We start from the raw sequence: 24,017 nt of genomic DNA, 5'->3' as shown, positions 1-24,017 counted from the left end.
TGATGCCACTTAATGGTGCTGCCAGATTGTCTTTAAGTCGATAGGCACGCCTAGATACTGTTATCGATAAACACGTGTGATTTGTTGTTGCCGAAAAACGGTGCTGGAATTTTGCAATTGTTTTGTTTTTTTGTTATTGTTTTTGAGCCAAAAACGCAACAAGTAAACGCCTGCAGTATTGAAAAAAGGATTACCCACAAACTCTGCAGGTCGCTCAAGCATTGAGATCAGCTGAAGCCTCAATGGGCCTCCCGACAAATACTGACTAAAATATTGATACATTTATTGGCATTGACCCGTGGCGGCCCGGGGAGACAAAAATGATTTGTCGCTTGTGTCTCAACACTGCCAGCGATGAAGACATTATACATATATTCGATAGCGCGGGCCAGTCAATAAATGTGGCCTCGATTTTGGCCAAATACTTTTGGTTCGAGGTGAGTTGAATGAATTTCTGATTCTCCAAATGCATTGCCATGTCCATTTCAGCCAAAGTGTGATGACCCAATTTCCACGGTCATCTGTGTGAGCTGTTGGAGGCGTGTAAATGACTTTCATGAGTTCTATGCCACTGTGGAGAAGGCTCATCGTCTGCTGACTGAAAGATTCTCATTCAAAAATGAACTGAAACCCAATAGCACCAGTTTGAACGAAATCGATACAGAATCAGGAACGGATGGCGGTGGTGGTCAACATGTGGTGGATGACAATGATGATTTCTTCTTTCAAAATACTGACTACGAGGACTGTGGCAATGACGATTCCTTCAGCAATGAACAGTTTCTCAATGACGTGTTAAAGCAAACAGATATAACTGAAGACCCAGACCCCACGGAAACGGACATTTTGGACTTTAAAGATGTGCCTATGATTATAGAGCAGTCGGAACAGCGTCGTGAAACAAGATCCATTGCCAAGAGCAAAGCAGAAGCTGCCACCACAAAGAAATCTCCCAATGTAGCTCCTGCCAAGAAACGTGGCCGCACTCGAAAGGTGGCAGTCGAGGTGGAGGAAGAAACTGCACCCAAAGAGAAACGTTACAAAAACTATAAGAATGCCATGAAGGAAATCGATCAAAAAATAGCCGCTCACATGCGTCTCACCTGCGATATATGTCACGAGGGACAGGAAACATTCTTAAAGCTCTGCAAGCATATGCAACAGGCGCATCATAAAAAAGGCTATGCCATTTGTTGTAATAAAAAATTCTATAAACGTTCTTTTCTCACCGATCACATTGATCGTCATGCCAATCCGGATAAATTTAAGTGAGTGGTAAAGTGATTACCACAATTTGATATTTGCTTGATCCATGCATTTGTCCTATCGTCTAATCCAATTGTCTTCTTCCAGGTGTCAAGAGTGTGGCAAGAGTTTTGCTGACAAGCAATGTCTGAGGAATCATGAGCTATTGAAGCATCAGCCTGATGAAGAAAAGACCTTTGTATGCGAGAATTGTCCCAAACGTTATACCAAGCAGTATTTATTGGATCAGCATCGTATTATACACAAAGAAAGAAATGTTCCATGCGATATATGCGAAAGGCGGTAGGTATTGATGTTCCCACTCGACTTTACCCATAACTAAAACTGGAGTTTTGTTAATTTTCTAGTTTTCCAAACATCTCTTTATTGAGTTCACATGTGAAAATGGTTCATGGCAATTATGGAACCATGTGCGATATTTGTGCTCAGGTTATACGCGGACGTGCTGCCTTTCAGCGTCATCAATTGGAGCATGCTGGAATTACTGAGCCCAAGGTTCAGTGTGATATATGCGGCTCATGGCATAAGAATAAATATAGCCTAAGGAAACACATACGCAGGCATCAGAGTTCATATGAGGAATGCACCTGCAACATTTGTGGCAAGGTATCACCCAATCGAAGTGCCATGCTCAGTCATCAGCGTTATGTGCATATGTTGGATCGCAAACACGAATGTAGTGTCTGCAATAAGGCATTCAAGAAAGCGATAACCCTTAAAGAGCACATGACCATGCATACGGTAAGTGAAACCTTCAATATACTTGGAGTAGCCTAACATTTATCTCTCTGCAGGGTGAAGTCCTCTACCAATGTCCACATTGTCCGAAGACCTTTAATTCGAATGCCAACAAACATTCGCATCGTAAGAAATGTCATCCCAAGGAGTTTGAAGAGGCACGCAAAGCCCGTTCAGAGAAGCGAATGTCATCGACTGCGACTAACAATACTCCAAGTGCCACCAGTAGCACTAGCATTATAACCATTGAAGGTGGTGAGGGAGAAACTCAAAATATTCTTGTAACAACCACCAGCAGGACAATCAGTGAGATTGAAACCTTGGATGGTGGTGAACCCTTAAAGGCTGAGGATTTGGAATTTACAATCTGTCTTAGTTCTCAGGAGGCAGTGTGATGCGAATGCAAATAATCTATAATCAATTTTTTTTTTTTTTGTTTTTTATTAAGTTTCCTTAGGCTAGCATAAAGATTAAACAGAAATTGGAATGTTTTCAAGTCTTTGGAGTCATATAGAGTGGAAAAAGAAAAATACTAACCACGTTCGCATATAATTTCCACGGCATTTGGTTCCATAAGTACAGATTCCAAACAACGATGAACAGCTGAGCCCAGAATTTCATCTAGCAAAAAGTTTACCAGGCTACAAAACGAAAAACGAAATGAATTGTAATGCAAATGGAAGCAAATTCTTTGCGCTACTTACTTTTCATCGCTGACAAAGCGCCACAAATTCATTTGCAGATAGTGGGCATCCACTTGAATCTGTTGTAGACCAAATTTACTAAATGTACGCAAACGGACGCACTCCAACAAGGTCTGAAAGGGATTGAGAAAAAAAGGATTACAAGAGGACTAGACTGGAGTTTTGTGTCATACTTTAAGGCCAATTTTGATGATGCCCATGACAATGGAAGCCTTGGTAAATTCCACAGAAGTGAAAATATCCACACGTTCGGAGAATAAGCGATGAATATTGCTCACATAGCTGGATTCCAATTGTGATGGTGTATAGTTGGACCAATTTGAACGATATTGTGGTTTGGAGGCAGTGAAATTGCTAAAGTAAGTTTTGCGACTGGAATCACTGCTGGCAGTGGTGCGAAAACCACCAGCATTGCCCGAACTCTCATAGAGGCTGGCCACCACCGTTTCGATGCCACCCAATTCCTCGACCACTCGCTTCATCACGGCACGCACCGAACGCGGCTCTAGGCAATTCAACCAGTCACGAGTTTCCACACTTTTGCGTAGCATTTGGGAGATATTTGTGCCCTGCTGTCGTACATAGGCATCTAATAGGGATTGGGCTGTCTCACGCATCTCGGCACAGATTTCCGTCTCATGGGTCAAGGTGGCACTGTTCTCTGAGTCAATCTCATAGAGGTCATCGACCAGAGCAATCTAGGAAATGAGTTTACTTGGGATTAGATTACACATTGTGGATTTTTATTCTTACCAGGATGTGGACGCCTTGCTGCTCTAGTTCTAGGCAAGTTTTCGAGAGAACCAATAGCAAATTAGGTGGACTAGAGCTTGAGGCATTGGCAAAGCCGCACATAACTTTGGAAATGTGACGCAGGAAGCCAATCAGAAGATTCTCCCTTATACCCTCCACACAGAGTGCTCCTCTGTGCTCAGCCTTGATGTTAAAGGACCAATCGGTGCGTAGAAAGATTAGCAAATCTTGCAGCACACCCTTGATCTTTTCCACCATGGATACATATAGATTGCCTATCAATTCCGATAGATTCAGTCCAGTAGCAGCATCACTCTTAGCCGAGACGAGAGACAAACGCACTGAACTGAGACTGTCGGCAAAGTGATCCCTGAGATTCTTCGAATGGGCATCGCACAGTTGATGTGCTGCCCCAATGATAATGTCCACCGTGTTCTTTTGGACCTCCAGACCGCGGCATATGTTACGCATGGCCTGGAGACGACGATGCAAACGATCCAGGGCACGCAACATGACCTGAGTGTCACCATAGCCAATGTCAGATTCCACACGATCCTGAACCAGATTTAAGTACTTGTCGATGTTTTGATTTAGAAAGATATTTAACTCATTCAAGGCATTCTCCTGGAAGTCATCGCTGAAATAGTTTCGAAAAGTGAGTAACTCTAATTCACTTCTTAATCTATGTATAAGCTTACCGTTCCTGTTCGTAATGCTTGGCCACAAACATATCAAAATAGGAGGTAACCACCAGGGCCAGGTCATTGAGGAAACCATCGATGCCCATGTCCACAAATTCCAGCATATCGCGTTCTGTCTGATCCTGCAACATGACAATCTGCTCGTGCAAACGTTTGCCAGCACACGTCAGCATTTCGCTGGCCAAATCCGATGTCTTCTCGTCCAATTGGAGTAGCAATTCCCCGATTTCTGTCAAAGATTGTGCCGTATTGCCAGCTCTCTGGAAGTCACGACGCAGTTTGTCCTTTAAATCTCCCATGATTTGATCACATTCCCGCTTAATGCCATCGAATGAAGGTTGTCTTCCATATTGTGCGAATACCTTCTGGGCATGCAGGTAATCCTGCACAGCCTGGGCATAGTTTTGCTCTTCAATCAAAGATTTCAATTTGGCCGGTAGAGTGGAAAGAAATTGCAGTCGCTTAAGAAGCGAATGCTTTTCGGATAGGCGACATAATTGTGATCTTGTGCCCTGTAAAGTGCCGGTTATCTGTTCACTGAAGCTGGTGATGGACTGCATCTTGTTCATGAGCAGATTAACATCCGATTCCATCTGCTTAAAGTCATTCTTCATCTTCCGTATGGTGTCCGTGGCCGAAATGAATTTGTTGTAATTCTCATAGACCAGCGTTTGCATATCCGAATGCAGGGTTTGTGTATCCTTGACCACAGCTGCCTCGGTATCCATGATTTCTCGCAGAGAGCAGTCCTAAAGTATATAAAGATTACAAGAAATTAGTTCTCCATGGAAAAGTAGAGCTCCGATTTGTACCTTTAGCAGTTTCTCCAGATACTTTTCAGCATCAAAGCCGGAAGTGTCCATGTCAAAGGGATTCGCAGTGTCTGCCATTTTGCGTTCCTTTAGATTTTACGTTGCGTATACTTATTGTTTAAACGGGCTAAAATTACAAAACAAAAACAAATCAACTAGGCGTATTAATGTTGTTTTTTTATGCAGATTTATGCGTGGGCTGTCATTGTTATTCATTTTTATGAAGGGTGTGGCCCATTGTTTTCCACCTTTTTTTTCTTACTTTGCTTATTTTTCTTGTTATTGTTTCCTTTTTTTTAATTATTATTATTTACAATTATTTGCCTCCCCGCAAGCGACCACAGCAACCAACATCGAACCACTCCGAACACGCTTGCAACCACCAAATCGAACATCGCATGCCAACTCATACAGATGATGCTAACTCGATAACCGAAAAATATCGATTATTTGGAGCTATGACGATATTTTGAGCGGCTCATTCAAATTCACCCGTTCACCCGAACGGACAAAATTTGATCAAATAATTATTTTTCAATTCATTGAATCCAAGTAGATTTAAAACACATTTTAACACTTTTTAAATGTTAAAATTGAAAATATAAAGTCAGTTTTTGAAATTTTCTTACCTCAAGTAATTAAATTTTAAACTTTTGAAGTTTTCTTCAACTTAATTAGCAAGATTTGAAATCGAATTAAATGAAATACCATATTATTAAGATAGTGTTTGGATATTGGTCTTTCTGTTTTTACTAAAAAAAGTTATTCTGCTTGTATTATATAAATATATGGCAAGTTTAAAAGAACCTTATATGTGAAAAGTTTTCAACTTTACACTATAAACTATATCCTGACTATAAATTAGGTGCAAATTAGTTGCTCTCATTGGTCTCAGGAATTTCTCTGTAATAAATTAGTTTTCCTAGTACATTATTTCCACTAGAATAGGTGGTAAATTGCAATATACATATGCTATCCCTGTGTATACCGATGACTAATTAAAATATTTGCATATATTGTTTGACAGAGATGCTGTCATAATTGATATATAAACAATTGCAATTGGTACTCAAGTGTCTAAAGCATAAAATAAACCACTCAGCCATAAAGTAATCAACTTCATTGGGGCATCTTGTTCAAAACAGACAAAATACAACCAACAACCCACCCAACACCCTCTCCTAACACCACCAACAATGTCAGTTTTTGGCTGAGACAAGGCATGGCATGGCGACTTCTCTGTGTGTGTCTGTTATGTCCTGAGTTACGTGTGGCTAAATCACATTAGGCCATGCCCACTTGTAGGCTCATCTACACAACATACAAATATATATCTACCTACTTTTATTTTTATACATACATTTCTGCCTCCTGGCGACCATGTTCTGAGATGAATGAACATGGACAAGTTTTCCCACTTCCATTTTGCCTTGAGGGTGCAAAAGAAAAAAAGTAAAAGTTTCCCTTCAGTTTTATGTCTTGACTCTTGTCTTGCTTCTACATCTTCTTCTTCTTCATCGTCGTCGTCGTCGCCTCTCGTTTTGTTGGCTCATTTCAAAAACATTAACATTTTGACCTTTCGCAAGAGAAAAGAAGCAGCCGAAAAAAAAGTAGAGACGAAAAAAAAAGTTAAGCCTGAGCCGCTTCTGGGCCGAATTTAATTTCAAGTTGTGTGCAGATTGTGCAAATCACACGGCCCTCGTCTCGGATGTTTGGTAAAAGGTATTGCATACCTGCAGGCGCCGCACACCCACGCATGGACTAAGCCAACTTTGCTTTCATCAAACTGAAAATTGAATTTACGTAAGCTTACAGTGAAAGTCGAAAAATAAAATTCGAGACGTCGACGACAACTACAACAACAACAGCAACAATAAGAACATGGCGAGGACAAGCGTGAAACGTCGAATGTGTCAAGGTCAAGTTGCTATTGTCGTTTCACCTTACCATCCCTCCTCCACCCACCTCTCACTGCGCGCGCAACAGGAATGAGGAGGAATGAGGTCCTTCTAAAGCTCAACCATCTTGTATTGCTGCAGTTTTTTTTTTCATTTTGAATTGCGCCAAGTCGTTAAATTAATTTCTCTGCACTTAGCTGACAGGAGCAGCGTAAATTGGAGCACATAGCCAGTGCTCATTTTAAACGGATTATGTGCAGGAAGCGAGGATTGTTGGCTGCGGGGAGGTTTCTCTGACAGAGATTACTGGCCAAGTGGCCAGAGAGAAAGCGAACAACTGCTGCGTGAGTGGACAGCAAATGAAAAGCAAACAAGAGTCAAGAGCATAAGTACACACCAACACACACACACACACACACACACACACACTCAAACAGGCATAACTTCAAGCCACACTCCACACACAAGTGGCCCCAATCCTCTCCCCCCTCCCACCTCACAGAAAATGAGTCTGATTAGCCTTAGCTGTTTCCACTTTCATTTCCATTGGCAAATCTCTGTGAGATCAGTTTATTCATCATTTGAAACAATCTATTTGCCATTATCAGGATCCAAGACGCACAACATCGATTCCGGATCTGTCACACAGTCTGAAAATAATTGAATTTCAGTGATTGAAATCAATAATTAATTTGAAAAGTTTAATTTTCTCACCTGCTGCCGCCGCTGTCCAAATTGCCATTAGCAGCATCAATGCAGTTAGCACAATAAATTTCATCTTCTTATTGTCTCAAGAAATATTTCACAACTGACATTAAACTCATCTTGCCAACAGATTTAAATTTTGTTTACATTTCGAGCTTATCAATAAAATTGATAAGTATTCTGTCTAAGTGTGTAAGTGTGTGTGTGTGTGTCTGTGAGTGTGTAAACCCCGATTATAAATCATAAAATTAAATGTGTCACAAAATATATTAAATTACACTGTGCTACAAATTTATGAAAAATATTTTTGAGCTACTACAGTTTTAAAGGTCGTTTTAAGATTACTTTAGGCCTTAAGGTCATCATAATAGTTTGGTACTTGGACTCCTATAATACCTACGATGTTCAAGTTTATTGCCACGCCCGCTTGCGCCCCCGCGAACTAAACAAAACTGATTTTCTCAAAAACTAACAAAACTAGAACCACCAAATTTGGAAAGTGTACTGGCTTAGTATAAGCGTAAATTTTGACTTTTTTTTAGTATGCGTGCAGATTATTGATATTTAAGATTTTTGCCACGCCTTCTTTCCCTATAGAATCAATTAGGCGAATTTAATAGACATTTTCGAAATTGCAAATATTTTTGTCGCCTGGTGTATGCTGTCGGCGAGACGACTTATTTACTTCATTTTGAATGTAAAGTTGAATAGTTTAGGATGATTTATCACATCCAATCTAGGATTACATGGCTAAAACAGTTAAGGTTGGTCTTAATTTTAATAAAACAAATCATTTTTAAATTTTTGTACCACTATTTTTCGTCTTCTTTGAAATAATGTACACTCAACTTCTAGCAATTGATCATCAATCATTTTCATTTAGCTAACTATCGCAAATTAGACGATTTGAGATAGAGATAGACATCTCTTTTGGCTTATTTAGCTGACCATTTCAAAACACCTAACATTTAAGCAGTATTAGAAATTGCCAATTATATACATGAAAAAATATGATTTTAGTAGTATTAAAGAAATTTAAAATTGTCATTAGAAATTGATTGAAAAATTGAAAGAAAATCAAAAAAGAGACAGCACTATTTATTTATAAATATACTCTATTTATAAATAGGTCAAAATATTTTGTCGATTTTTATATCATGCACCCATATGATGAAATGGTATATTAAAGACGCTAAAATGTATGTAACAGGCAGTTTTTCCGAAGCTTTCCCCATAAAGTATATATATATTCTTGATCAGCATCAACAGCCGAGTCATTCTAGCCACGTCCGTCTATCTGTCCGTCTGTTTGAACACCTAGATCTCGGAGACTATAAGAGATAGAGCCACCAGATTTGGTATGTAGACTCGTGTAGTATGTAAAGTGATCGAGTTTATTTCAAATTTTTGCCACGCCCATTTTCACCTCTTCAAATTAAATAAAACCAATTTTCTTAAAGACTTTTCTAGGAAGAGACAGAAAATTTGGTATGCATGCTTAGAACGCCCGCAGATTTTGTTTGTTGACGACAAATGGAAGTATCAATATATTTTTATGAAATGAAGTTCCCAAATTGTATCCTAAATGAAGATATTTAAAAATAATAATAAGAAAAGGACAGTATAAAAAAAGACACCAGACAAATTACTGCAAATTTAACTAAAATATGACTGTAGCCAAATTATGTGTTTAAAACTTTTATAGTTTCATTATGTTACAAAATATAAATGGTAAATAGATTTCTATTATAAGTATGTATGTATATAGATTCATATACATATAGTGTCGATTTTATGATCGTTACTATGTTTATTTATTTATTAAGATGTTAATTGTTTGATGACAATCGAGTTTAATATAATGTTAAGATTTTATGTACTTATAAATATAACACTAGACTACTTATGGACCTTGACGTGGGACTCAGTTGACAGTTTCTCCACTAATGATGTATGACCACTTTAACAATTCTTTCCCATCTTATATAATGATCCTATGCCCTGCTCTCTGTTCTGCTCTCTCTCTCTCCTTTTACTAAAATGATCTGACACTACGTGTTTGTTTCTTCTCTTCTATTACTTAAGATTGTTCTTTCAGTGCCACATAAGTATAGGCATATTTTGACCTGTCTAAATATACCCATTCTACACACCCATTCTCCCAATAAAAAATAATTTTAAATTACAATTAAATTTAGGAACAAAACTAAATTACCGGCAATTACATTAAAATCAGCCAACAACAACCATCACCAGCAACAACAAAAACCATATAATAAAACATTTGAACAAACTTTAATTGAATTTTTATATTCTTTCGATAAGGACATCGCATAGCGTCCCTAAGGCTAGTTTAAGGAAACCTTGAGGTGATCTTAAGGCAGTAAGACTAAACTTTCCGATTTACTGCAACTGAAACCGGATTGTTCTTCTTAAATTCTTTCTTGGATTAAATTCACGTACGTGTTTGTATTTTTTGTGTTTTTCATTTTGTTTTGCTAAATTTTCAGTGTGTTTCTTGGGGCAAAAGTTGTTTTTTGAAGTTTTTGGGATAATTAGGTTCACATGCCGACAGTTTTATCAGCTGGGGAAATGCAATTTAAATGCATTAAAAACGCTGAGCTCTCAGAATTTTAGCCACCGTTGTTTTTTAGACTTGGCCATAAATCTGCACGCAAAGTGTTTCCGGCATTAAGCCACCTACTTCGTCCCCACTCCCGCTCTCCACAGGAGTCATCGTCAGCGAATGTGGATGTGGTGGATGTGTGGTGGCAGCGACAGCCGCAGGTGTTCATGGTGAATGGGAAACGGATATGCATCATATAGGTTTGCCAGTTTTATGATGCAAATGCAGCAGCAAAATGCTAGAGCACTTAAAGCCCACACTTAAAACTGTGTCAGGACAGAAGCCGGTAGCAGTGGTGGCCTCACCCACTTTTTGGGTATTTTCCGTTTCCATCTCTGTATCAGTTTTTCCATTCTTTCTGTTTGCTGTGACAATTTTTTATTGCCCTTTGGCAGCTGTGTTTGAAGACGACAAGGTGCGATGGGCACAGAGGAGAAGGAGACGAATGCGGAGGCGTGGCAAGTCAAGTCAAGTCACTTTCCTTTTGGCTTGTCTTCTTTTTGTTTTTTGTGTTTTTTTTTTGAGGTTACCGGGTCACGTGCTCTTCAGACACTCTTTCCTTTCTTTCGGTCATATATATATATATACTTGTATTTTTAGATTGGTGCGACAAAATCAGAGTCGAATCTTTTAGCTGCTGCAATTGAATTCAAATGAAGCCAACATAGCGCACAGGGCACGACCATGACACAAAGCCCTCAACCAAAATGCCAAGCCATAAATCAAGCATAAAAATTGACATTAATTTTGCCCAAGAGATAGAGACAGCAAAAAGACACACAGAGAGAGAGAGAGAGAGAGAGTGTGAGATAGGTAGATTGGGGAATTGATGGAGAGAGAGAGAGTGAGGCAAAAGATGAAGTTGACTTTCTCTCTATATATAGTAAATTCAATTCAAGTAAAAATGAAAAGCTCTGCGCATCGATCACGCATGGAATATTCAAGTGACAATCTTTTAGGGTCTCGCGCACGTAGTGCAAAAACAAACAAAAGTTCTTCTACTCCCCTCCTCCCCCCTCCCTCCCACCATAAATTGCTCCTGTTCATTTGTCTCAGGTTAATATAGTAAATGGCAAAAGTCCTTTTTTGGTTGAATCCTGCATTAGTTTCTATTGTGGTTTTTAGTTGTTTTACTGAATTAACATTTGATATCTGTGGCTAAAATTTGCATATATGCAATTAACAGTCTACCTCACCCTCCCTCCCTCTCTCTCTCTCTCTCTCTCTCTCTCATGCATGGAAATTCAATTAATTACAATCTGCGGTCTGTTTTGACTAAATCAAATTTGAAATCAAGCTAAAACCGCAGACAATAAGCATTAACCACTATATTTAGACAAATAAACATACATACATATATTTCTATTACAGAAATTTGTATGGCATTTGGTGTGCAGTGAAATGAAATGGGAAAGCTTTTATGGTTTAAAATTAGAAAAGGATTCACTGGCTCACTCACTCACTCACACACATCGCTAAAAGGGCAATTGTGTGTGTGTGTGTTCATGGGTATATATTATTTTAGGGGTGTCTATTTAATGCTCATCGACCTCCCCCATGTACCATAAATTATCGACTCTTGACGAAAAATAGGAATTGGATTGCCATTGCCTCGAAAATGCTGTTGTCATGTCCTTCTTTTGTGTACGCTCGTTGCTGTCCTCGATTTTATGGCATACTTTTGAGAGATGCTCTAAAAGTGGGTTATCAAATTTGCATGGGCGTAGTTGGCCATTTATTGTAGAAAGTTTTATATTTTGGGCAACGTTCTTAAAGATACATTTCATCCTAAAATGATCTAAAATCAACAATATAAAATCAAACAAAATGTCAACTCTTTCTACCATATTCTAATCATCCTTTTATGAGATGTAATCAGTCGGATTATCATCCTTTTATGAGATAATCCGACTGATTACACTTCATTCTTATAGTTGCACATTTTTCTGAATTTTAGTTTATCTATTTTGTTTACCCAACTTAATCGATTCGCAGATGTCGGTTTTTAGGTCACTGATTTTAGGTATTTTGTTTTTTTTTTTTTACAATTCAATTCAATAAAGGGTTCTTCCATAAATAAAGTATACGCAGGGTAAGCCAAGCTTATGAATAATATTTAAAATAAACAGAAGATATTTTAATTATTAATAATATTAACTGGAAACTGGAATGGAAATTTACTAGTTTCAGTTGATAAAATATTCAAAATACAAAAAAAAAAAACAATAATAAACCCAAAAAAAAATTGTATTCTTTTTATTGTTTTTTCTTCTATATGCTTATACAAACCTTTATCAGAACTATTGGTAAAAGAGGTTCGAATTTTTTCGAAAAATCTATAGCTTCAATAAGGTTTCTATTCTTTGATATAGTGGAACTAAAAGATAGTTTAACTACACTATACATATCTACAGTTGGACCTCGATTATCCGGGACGGTCGGTACCAGAGCTATCACGGAAAATCGAAAAACCCGGTAAATCGACAGCAAAATTTCCCCGTATTTCGTACTTGAAATTTTATATGTACATACAAACATATATTTAAACACACTGGCCATACAAATATGTAATATGTACACACTATTAACGCTAACTATTTTAGAATGACACAAATTCAACTTTATCCCGGACAATAGGGGTGCCCGGTTAATGTTTGGCCGGATAATCGAGGTCCAACTATATATTATACTCTATATAAATATATCTCTATATAACACAATGTGTGCACAATTACATTAACAATAAATTTAAGGTCATATTATTGTTTATGTCTTAAATAAATATTCGAACAGAGATTCCAGTACTGCTGATAGTTTTGTAACAATTTATAAATAGAGTAACTCTAAATGTTACGAATTTCCATTTTAATTTACCACTTATTATAGAAAATAATGAAATTCACACATATTCATCACATATTTTTCAAACTTTATTGCCCTTTTTGTATCATAAGGCTTAAAACTATTATTATCTTTGCTAATTGTAAGACAAAAAGTTGAGTCACTGTATATTAAGTAACTCAACTTTTTGATCCTGTGATCAATAAGATGTGACTTTATACATTTTTTGGAACTTATTAATTATCCTTTTCTGAGTCTACCTTTAATAACTAAAATAGTTTGAATACGATAAACTAAATTTTGGGAAACTTTCGGGTAAATTTTTTGTCTAAAATTTATTGCGTTGATCCAGATTTGTTTAAAAACATAACTGTCCTTTCTTCCTGTTGGATATTTTAAATTTTGACTTGAATCAGAAGTAATCGTTAGACATTTAACCAGATATCAAACCGTTATGAATCTTAAAGCATAATTTTTGATTAGCTAAACTTCTTTTTAACGATTTTTGAAGCATGTTTGGGGCTGAGTTTAATTTTTTGCTGTCGTAACAATCAATATTTTCATAAATATAAAAGTAGCTTCTTTCCAAAATGAGAGTTTAAAAAGAAAAACACTTCAAAGTTCAATTTGGGCTAGTTTAGGTTGCTTTTTTAGGTTTTTTTGCATTACTTTCAATACATTTGTAAACAAATCTGTTATACAATATCTGATATATCAAATCTTAAAAACTGATTGCAAAAAAACCTTTAAATTTAGTGTTTTAGATTATGTTAGTACTTTAGTCTAATTGCGTGCTAAAATAGTTGAGTCACTTTACATTGTTCTCGTGCTCAGTGATAGACAGGTTTATAGTTTGTTAGACAGACAAGAAGATATACATTAGCCAAGATTAAACTTTAGATAGAGTTTTCTTATTTTAGACATTTAAATGCAGATTTAAAATAAATCTAACAATTAAATACTAAATGTGTAGTATCTAATTAAAAATTTTAAACCAAAAAGTGGGACTAAAAATTAAATATTCTTCTTACTCAAACCCTTTACCAATTGTATATTGTTTATTAGCCTTTAGTTATTTATATTTAATTTATTCACTTTCGTTTGGCATTAAGAAACTACAAATTTAGACAATTTCGAACTTTGATATACTTGCCCCTAATCAAGTTTTCAATTACTTTCAACAAAAAGTTTATTTTCACAGACAGACATACAATTAAGAGTGGCAAAAAAAAAAGGATGAGAATGAATAAATGTTAATTGATTTTTCTTTTAATTACTTAACTAAATGCTAATTAGATGTAGTTAAAGTTTTTTCTATTTTGTTTTTCAAGGGGAAAATTATTAGTTAGAGCCTTGAAGTAGGCAATGGAAATGTCAATTTAATTAGTAAATTGCGTTGAATTCGAAAAGTGCTGAATGTTTTAAGCGTCTAATGTCATTTGCCTAATCTGACGGCTGGGTGGTGAAGAGGAAGGACCTCCCAACTAAAAATAGTAAGCAATTTTGGCAGCAGACTGAAATGAAGCCCACAAGCACATAACAAAGCACATAGAGGGCCCCCACCTCCTACTCACACACACACACACACACATATGTATGTAGTCTAGGCTAGTTAAGGGACAGGCCATGTGCCTTATTGTATTGTCAGGCAAAAAGGCAGACGAAACACAGCCACAGAAACACAGCAACAGGGAGTTGCCGCGAAGCCACATGAAATCAACAGTTTACCTTGTTGTAGTTGGCCCTGGGGCCTGGGGCCTGGTCTGGCTTTCATTCACTCTATGACAGTGCCTTCTAGCCAGCCAGCCATCCAGCCAGCCAGCCAGGTCTGGTTAAATTGCTTAAAACCAACCGAAACTGACAACAAATACGCCTGACTATGATGATAGGTTAGAATGACGACGTTGACTAGAGGGGATGGTGGGCGGTGGGGTGGGGGGGAAGAAATGAATGCGGATGGCTTTCAGTGCATGCACAAAGGCAATTACTCATGGAAATATGTTGTTAGTGATGGCATTTATAGGCATATCTCCTCCCCTCACTCTTCTTCTTCAGTCATAACTCCATAGAACGTTTTGTCGATTTGGATGCTTTATTTGTTCATATTTCGACATCATTGTCAGTGTGAGCATCATTTGCATTTGGATGATTTTGTAACCAACACAGGACAGCTGAGCAGACATTTTTACAAATTCATCTACAAAATGTTTCGAAAATGTTTATGGGTATCCTTGAGAATCTGCCAACCACATGACAATCAGCATGCATGATTGAACATTATCCAAAAACAAAATGCAAAATGGCAGCACACACACAACGACACACACACACACGAACGACATTCGCACATAAATATGAATGCAAAATGCAAAGCTATACAAAATATAGAAATGCATGCCTCAAACTCAAGGGACTCGAGGCATATTTTGCTCTAAATTTCCATAGAAATCTACCTAAAACAAAAAAAAAGGGCAAGTGCCTAACTTTACCTCTCTCCCTCTTACACACACACACTTATAGAGAGGGCAGAAAACCCCTTGTATGAATGAAACAAACAAAAAAGCAAAAAGAAAAACAAAACCCACATGCGATAAAGAAAAACAAAAGCCAAAAGGTGGCACAAGAGCCACTGAGGCTGAGAACTAGAAGAAAATTAAAAAGTAAACACAAAAATTCACGTGCTTGGCATGCTAAGAGTGAAGAGGCCACAGTTGGCCCCAAACTGTGATGGGGGGAGTTGTGGGGGAGGGGTGTTTGGGGAGCAGACTAGTGCGGTCTCTTACAAGGCTGCGCAATGAGCAAAAGAGAGTTGGTCAACAAAGGCGCATGATCCTATTGAAAGGAATAGCAAATGCTGGAGGGTAAGAGACACAGATAGGGAGAGAGAGATAGAGCGAAATACAGCAAGAGCGACTCTAAGGGAAACGCTCTCATGTAATTGTTGTTTACAGTTATGTTATGACGTAGTAAAAGAACAGGTGAAATTTTCAGGCATAACCGAATTAATAGAAATGCTGTCAATATTAAAAATAATATTCAGATAAAAATTTTTTATAACTTTTGAAAGTATTTGATAATAAATTACATAAAGTAAAGTTAAGGTTTGGCTATCACTTAAGCATACTTAGGGCCTAATTTCTCGAAATCAAAGTGGTTCCAAATTGTTTCGAAATCATGAGGACAATTAAGTTAAATATGGTACATAGAAGAATCTAAATTGTATTTTTTATATTTAAGAGTTCCTAATACATATGTCTAAGTAATTTTAGAATGATATAATTATAAAATTTACGAGTAAAGGCCATTTGAGTGATATTGAGTTCATAAGGGAAATATAAAATAGTTTGATACAAAACTCATTGTAGAAGTGAGGATTATGAAAAAGGAACTCAATATAGGTTATTATAATATTATTAACATTTAGTAACAATTAGATAGATTTAGACATAATAATTTTAAATTCAAGTTAACTTCCAGTTAAATCTTATATTATAATCGTTAATTATAACATGCTTGAAGTTTCGTTAAAGGCATTTTGGGGATTAGGCGAAAGTTGCCCTTCAAAATATGCAATAGTCTGCCAAAGATTTCATTGTCTTAAGCAAATGTACAACTCTTGGTAAAAGAAGGAATTATTCACTCTTAACTATATAATAGCATGCCAAAGACTTTATTATTACAACTATTTTTGAAGCATGGACCACTATTTATGTAAACCCAGAACCTACTTTAGGGTGCGAATTCAATTTCTTAGATATGCCTCCGTAGATAGCCCCAAAAAATACAATTATTGTTACAAAAACGTTAGCTAAGAAACTATACTTGAAATAAGGACCACTATTTAAACCCAGGACATTTTAAAAGTTTTCTGTTGCCTACTTTAGGGGTCGAATCACAAGCCTTAGATCCGCCAGTAGTGTCATGAATGACTTCAAGTATTCTTTTTGTACAGTTTTGTTTAATTTATTTAGAACAATATCTCAAACATTTTTATAGTTGCTTTGTAGAAATTGGTTGTAGTTTTAAATCCAGATAGTAACATAAAATTCATTTAAAAGCTAATTCAATTTTTTCAAATAATTCCAAAAACTAAGAAAAACTAAAATCTTACATATAAATCGTAGATGATAAAGTCCTGTCGTTATAGTCTAAGCACTATTCTATGCTTTTTCCTAACTAAGAGCTTACACATGAAACAGAGAGTCTTTGCATCTCTCCTTAGTCTCTGTGTTCCTTACTTCTCTTCTCCATATTCTTTGTAAGGCAAAACGTGCGTATTATTTATGCGTAGACATTCTGGCGCCGCTTGGTTAGTTTGAGATGAGAGTGAGCGAAATCTAATAAGAGAGATAGTTAAGGCAAATATACAATGAGAGAGAGAGACGAGAGTAAATTGTAATCGAGAGAGTGAGAGAGAATAAATGAAATGAACGTAAATATTAGTGAATCACATTTCGATGCTCCGCTCAGAAGTGTGTGAAGTGTTGCGGCGAGCGGATCGCGTGCGCAGCGCTAAACAAAAATCCTTAAAAACGACACACACAAACACACACACACTCTGACGATGTATATACACTCATACGAATGTTAAGCACGCGCGCGCAAAAGAAAACATAAAAACGGAACAAAAAGAAGAACAAAAAAATGCTTCAAAATCCAAGTGAAATGGTGCACAAATGAAAATAGCAAACGGAAAAGAAGAAGACATCCAAAACACACACAACACAGAGAAAATGAACATAAATTGAAGTGAAATTAAAGTTGAATTAAAAGGAAAAATCAATGTCGACGCACACACACAGAATACACCTCTACATACAAATTAACGCACACGTGTGTTTCACATACGCACACATACAGACGCAGCCACTCACACAAACTAACACAGACACATACTAACACATACGCACTTGTGCTTGTTTATGGCGGTGAAAGCCTTTCAAACAAAGTGAAAGTAACAAAATTAGCAAAAGCAACACAATAAGAACAGGAAGAAGAAGAACAACAACAACAAGAAATAAAGTGAAATTTTACGGTATAGAATTTTGTGAGAGAAGCAAAACTGCAATAAATTTTCTGCCATAGCATACTTTTGAGCTGAGTTCTAAATTTTTAATTTTACTCTAGCCGCCTGGCCCTTTGTTTTACCTCTAACTCTCTCTCTCTGTGTGTGTGTGTGCGTGCTTCTTGGCTTGTTTTCAAAGTCGGTCAGAATTTAAAAAAGAAAAACAACAACAACAACAGCAACGGCAACACGGCCAAAAAGAAAAAGGCCAAAGCAAGAGGCATGCAACAAAAAGTGGCGGCAATATCAGCCGTAGCCGCAGCCGTATCCGTAGCAGCAGCAGCAGCAGCAGCAGCCGCCTGGACTACGACTACAAAAACGAGATAAACACGCAAAACAAAGCGAACTGGGTCAAAGTGCGAGGCAAGACGAGAAACGCCAAAGGCGGCAAGGCGGTGGAGGTGGTTGGTGGTGGGCTGATGGCGGCATCTCTGCAGGTGCAGCGTACACATCCTTAGCATGTGAGCACAAATATGTAGCATACTTAATGGCGCAAAAACAAACGAACGACAACAAAAAGGGTAAGTCACATGAAAGTGTTTTTTTTTTGAAACAGAAAACAGAAGATTGCTATTCAGAGGCTATTTAGGGGTGGTCGCCAGTGCGGGTGGGCAGGATACGCACATTTGTCCTTGAAAATCTTCCCCCTTTCTTCCTCTCTCTTGCTGTCTCTATCTCTTACTGGCAAAATGTCTGTTTGAGTTGAACAAAAAAGCAAAGTAAAATATATATAAAAATAAAATGAATCCAACACATGGATACGCGCATTTGCTAGGAGTCGAAAAGTAAACGTCGAATGCCGAAAGGAGCAATAACAGCGAAAAGAAAAAAAAAAAAAATACCAAAAAAATAAAAGGGGAGAGCGAAATGCCAAATGGAATAACAGTAAAATAAAATATCCTTGGGAAAGTTACGCTTGCAGGCGACGCTGACGTCGATGCCGACGTTGGCAGCACAGCCCCCTTTGAGTCCAACAAGCAGTTCTGCGTTGCTTTTTCCGTGTATATTTTTGTTTGTGTGTGTGTGTGTGTGTGTGTGTGAGTGTTGCCTGATGTGGGTCATAAATGTTACTCCATTTTTATGGCCAACTTGCACACGACGCAACGACAGCAGCAGCGACTGCTGCGAGGGCAATGGTAAAAAGCAAATGAAAGAGCTGCCAGCATAACCAAATGTCGGGAGTTCCTAAGGGCAGGAATATACTGTATATAGGTTTGTCTGTATGTATGGCAAAGAAGCAAAAGCAAAACGGAAAGGGCATTAAATGGCCAAGCGAAGCTACAATGTTCTCTGTTTGTGTTTCTCCATGGCAAGGACGAGGACAAAGTGGGCAGAAGAGCAGTGGGCAAATGCGAGGGCAGCTTTGTTTTAGCATAGAAAAGCATCTAAATATTCATTAGACAGAGTTTGGAGCGAATCAGAGAGTTAGCGAGAACGAGAGAGAAACAGAGAGCGAGTAAACTTTCATTCTTAATTAGAGATGCAAAAAGCTTGGAAGTAAACATGAAAATTATTTCATATTAAACACATTGAGTTAGTTAAATGGAAAAGCTTTAAACAGAAACAAAAATATGCAGAAATATTAAATGAAATTACTTAATAACATTTTCAAGCAAAAGACAAACTGTTTCCATGGCAACGGTTCAAGAATTTGCATAATTAATATTTCTTACTTTAGTATAAATATCAAAAAATACGCTTCCGTTTTCTAATTCCATTTATATAGCAATTAAATAGAATGTAAAGTTGCATTTTTATAATCATAATCATTTCATATATTTATATTTTAAGGGTGTTAAAACTTTCGATTTAGAAATGAGTCAAAATTTTATCTTTCGCATTCTATTCATATTTCAATTTCCTCCTTAGATTCTACTTCAAATTGATTGATTCTAAATATGTGTAAAAACTTTCAACTTAGTGAAAAATTATTTAAATTTCTATCTCGAATGCTTGTAATTAGAGATATTTATATGCAAATCAAGGCAAAGTAAGTCAAGTTATAAAAAAAATACCAACTATTAATGTGACATGCCCTTTTAAACTTACACACATTAAAAAAAGAATTCACTTTAGCAACCACTTAGCTAAATGTCATGGCATTTATTCACTTAACAATACTCCCACTGTGACCATTCAAGGACATTGCCGAGTTCAGATCAGATCGCTAGCAAGTCATTAGGGATGGGATATAAAAATTGTAAAGTGATAGTAAATAAATGGTGCTTTAAAAAAAATCATATATAATTAATCATAAACTTCAACTTTGTCTAAACTTCAATATTAGACACAAATTTTAATAACAGTGTTGAAGATATTAAAGTCCTCTTATTTGTTTTTAAAAATGCTTACAATTAGATAAAAAAAAATTTCAATTAGTAAAAAAACTGTTTTTTAAACAAATGAGGATACTTGAGGGACTTATGCCAGACTTCTTTTAGGTTGTAAATATTCTTTATGCAATATATTTATGCCAATGAAATTGATGGTATATGTTTTAAATAAAGTATAACTTTGTGGTTTTATTGTAGTTAACATAAGAAAAAAGTCGGAAGATTTTCAACTATTCACCACAGAGTGTTCGGTTGGATAACTTAGTTATCTGTCCTTCTAAAGTTTAATTTAGTAATATTTTCCAATATTTCTAAAAGTAAACTACTAAAGCGAATAAAACACGTCTGAATTTGCAGAGCTTTCTAATAAAACTTATGGAACTTAACTGGAAAATTAAATGTCTTGGTATACCATGCTCTATTACCGATTGATACAATATAGAGTAAGACATAACCTAAGACTAATTTGTACATGAGCAGAGAGTACGATACACATGAGACTAAATATATGGGCATTTCCGGAAAAAGGTTCAACCACAGGACCTAAACATAAAGTACCAAAGATCTGGGTGTTTTTCATTATGTATTATTCAGAAATGTTCTAATTTTATATTTTTGGATAAAAATAGTGGAAAAAGTTCACATGTACAAAATATTAGCAAGAAAAGAATAGATATACGTAATACCAATATATATTGCTAGAGCAGTTTACCTCATCTTACCGAGGACTCATATTAGTAAGTATTCCTAATCCTATCTATCTATTTAACTGATCCAGTCAATTAGGTAAACAACCAAGATCCGGGCTTAAATCTCCGGCTAGTGTATGGACGTAGTTTTCGTCTAAGACGAAGGCCATAGTTACAACTCTACATTCTATATTGATAATAATAATAATATATTGTTGCTGTTTCTCAAAATGTTGTTAATATTTTCTTTACAAAAGAGATATATTTCAACCCAATTATATATTTTGAATAATATAGAAAATGGCTTATCATTCCAGCTTAGGAAATGTTCACAAAATATTGAAAGAGTTCCTGGCTTTTACTTCTGACCCTTCAAAAGACCCTAAAAAGAAAAGTATGGATATCCTTGCAAAAATTCTCTGAGTTCTCAAGTGTATACAAACATTTAGATAATAGAAAGTTTTGATTACAAAATCTAAATGTTTTAATGTTTAGAAACAGAAAATAAATTTAATAAATTTAAATTTTCTATAGTATTCGTAAATATTGACATACTTACTTTAAATTGATGAGTCACATGAATATTTAATGAACTTCCATTCTTTTGAGTGCCTACATAAACATACATGTGTACATACATAGGTACATATACATACATACATATATGCATTTGTATATCGATTTTATGCTGAATATTTTCTTTACTTTACACACTTTATTTATGCATTTTCCACATTCTAAATTAAACTTGAAGGTTACATGAACAGTTTTCTTTTTTTTTTTTTTGTATATATTATGTTTTAGTTCATTTCACTTGATTACTCCTTTTGATTATTCCTTTTGATAGTAACTTTCTTTGAAAGTTTTGTTTTCCTATTTTTTTTGCCATCTTCTTGTGTTGTGTGTTCTGATTTTCTTTTGAATGTTTTTCTTCGTTTAACTCTTCAAGTTTCAGTTTTTTTTTTTTTATTCAAGCTCGGAATTTAGCTAGCTGTAGCTGGGCCAATAGCTAATCCAATTGCATGACATTTCCCCTTGGTCCTTGGATGGTTCTCTGTGTCTGTCCATGTTTCTGCTAGCGCTGCTGCCTCAAGTGGCAATTATTAGACAACTTGGTGACAGTTTCATGACATTTGCTGTGGATTTTTTTCCTGCCAACCAATCTTGTTTTTTTTTTTTATATTTTTTTGCCATTTTATGTAAGGTCTTTTGTGGCAGCTCTTAGGGGGCATGCAATTCAGTTCTGGCTGCTGCCCCATATTTGAGTGTGTGTGTGTGTGTGATTGTAGGCGTCGCGTGACCTTGAGAGTGCAAGAGAGAGACAGAGACAGAATGAGAGAGAGACAGAGAGAGAGAGAGAGAGAGAGAGAGTAGGCAGGCAGTGGCCGCCGCGCGTGTTGAGCTTCGAATGCAAATCCATTGAAAGCGCACGACTGCAGTTCAAGGCTAGTTTTACGTTACGCAAGCAGGATAACTACCGCTCTCTCTCTCTCTCGCTCTCTCTACACGTATGTGTCTGTATGTGTGTGCTTGTATGTTTGTCTCCCTATGTGTGTGTTTGTGCATCCTTGAGCGTTGCCAGAACTGTTCAACCGGGCCATGTTGCATGCATTTTGCAGTTGACATTTGCAACACTAGCACCAACTGAATCCCGTTATATAATTGCAGTCAACAAAATTTTAGGTTTCCTCTTCTTCCCCTTCTCCATTTACTTTAATTACTCAAGTTCATATCCTTTGTTTAGTGTTATGCAAGCACAGTAATCCATGGCTAAAGTGAACCCTAAGCAGTGCTAAGTAAGGAACAAAAATTCGTTTTGAGGTTATTCTTTAGTTTATGTTGAGTTTTACAATAGTGCTATGTTATCGATTTCTTATCGAATTTTTTTGTAATAATTTCGATTTTTTTCTTTTCTACCGTTATCCGACTCTTTTTTGAGATTTATTTTCCAAAAGTTGATTTAATTTCTTTCTACTTCCTTTTGACATCTTTGCGATTCACGTTTGAACTTCTTTGCGATTTACTGTGGTTTTGTTATCGATTTCTTTTTAATTCATTTCCGATTTCTTTTAAACTTTCTTTCGACTTTTTTTCGATTAAGTTTCGACTTTTTTTTGGAATCTATTCGATTTATTTACTATGGCTTTTCCATTTTTTAAATTTTTGACAGTTCGCTTAAAAATATTATTTTTCGATATATTTAAACGATAATCTGTTATGCAAATTGTGCATCTATAAATTGTTATCGACCTGTTTTTTCAAAATTATTTATGATATTCGTGATTTAATACATAAAATTATTATGTATATTTTTAACAGGAATAATATATTTCTTGGTTGGTTTTTTGAGTAAATTACAATAATAAATCAATCATAATCATAAATTATTTGAAAATATGTACAGTATAGTCCATTTAATTGTTTTTGGCTTGATAAAAAATGAATACTACGATTTACGATTTGCAGTATTTTTTTTTATTTATCCAGGAATAAAGTCCAGAGGTTTGTTATGATTTTTTAAGATTTTCGATTACAAATTATACACCTTTGTATATTTGAGTCTAAGTAAATTTAGTATAGCAAAATGTAAGTATTTACTGTACTTTTAACCATATTCAATGTCATTTCGCTTGCAATATATCATTGTGTTTGGCCTCCCATTGCCGCCCCATTGAACTTTTCTTTTTTTCTACTTTTTTTGCCCTGCTTGCGGCTTGCTTCTGGTTGCTGCTGAGTTGCCTTTGCCTCAATGTCATTGCATATTTGAGTAGGTTTGTTTAATCGAAATGTGCTTCAATGTGTGTGGGCGTTGGGGCGTGGCACGTGTGTGTGTGTGTGTGTATGTGCGAGTATGTGCGTGTTCCTGTCCATGAATATGACATAAGT

At 36.2% G+C, this 24,017-nt stretch overlaps 3 protein-coding genes across 3 annotated transcripts in view; 2 read left to right on the top strand and 1 right to left on the bottom strand.

Annotated features, from left to right (window-relative positions):
* The first annotated feature begins 82 nt into the window (after nt 1-82).
* On the top strand, nt 83-2,500 carry LOC6638245 (transcription factor grauzone). Its single transcript, XM_002061416.4, has 5 exons — nt 83-437; nt 490-1,268; nt 1,354-1,548; nt 1,614-2,007; nt 2,061-2,500. The coding sequence occupies exons 1-5, from the start codon at nt 321-323 to the stop codon at nt 2,397-2,399; spliced, it is 1,824 nt and encodes a 607-aa protein (XP_002061452.1). The 5' UTR covers nt 83-320; the 3' UTR covers nt 2,400-2,500.
* Nucleotides 2,501-2,533: 33 nt separating this feature from the next.
* LOC6638172 (vacuolar protein sorting-associated protein 51 homolog) lies at nt 2,534-5,101 on the bottom strand. The gene is made up of 6 exons (XM_002061417.4): nt 4,975-5,101; nt 4,160-4,911; nt 3,462-4,098; nt 2,882-3,406; nt 2,709-2,821; nt 2,534-2,645 (listed from the first exon to the last, which is right to left on the bottom strand). The coding sequence occupies exons 1-6, from the start codon at nt 5,050-5,052 to the stop codon at nt 2,537-2,539; spliced, it is 2,214 nt and encodes a 737-aa protein (XP_002061453.1). The 5' UTR covers nt 5,053-5,101; the 3' UTR covers nt 2,534-2,536.
* A 12,436-nt stretch (nt 5,102-17,537) lies between these two features.
* LOC6638230 (heparan sulfate glucosamine 3-O-sulfotransferase 5) overlaps nt 17,538-24,017 on the top strand; it is a 56,463-nt gene continuing 49,983 nt past the window's right edge. The window contains exon 1 of the mRNA XM_002061424.4: nt 17,538-18,630. The gene's annotated coding sequence lies outside the window, so the exon portion shown is untranslated. The remainder of the gene's footprint in view (nt 18,631-24,017) is intronic.

Source organism: Drosophila willistoni (assembly GCF_018902025.1).
Source record: "Drosophila willistoni isolate 14030-0811.24 chromosome 2L unlocalized genomic scaffold, UCI_dwil_1.1 Seg139, whole genome shotgun sequence".
Classification (NCBI taxonomy): domain Eukaryota; kingdom Metazoa; phylum Arthropoda; class Insecta; order Diptera; family Drosophilidae; genus Drosophila; species Drosophila willistoni.
Note: the sequence above shows the minus strand (reverse complement) of the source record. Positions and strands in the feature narration are given on the sequence as shown.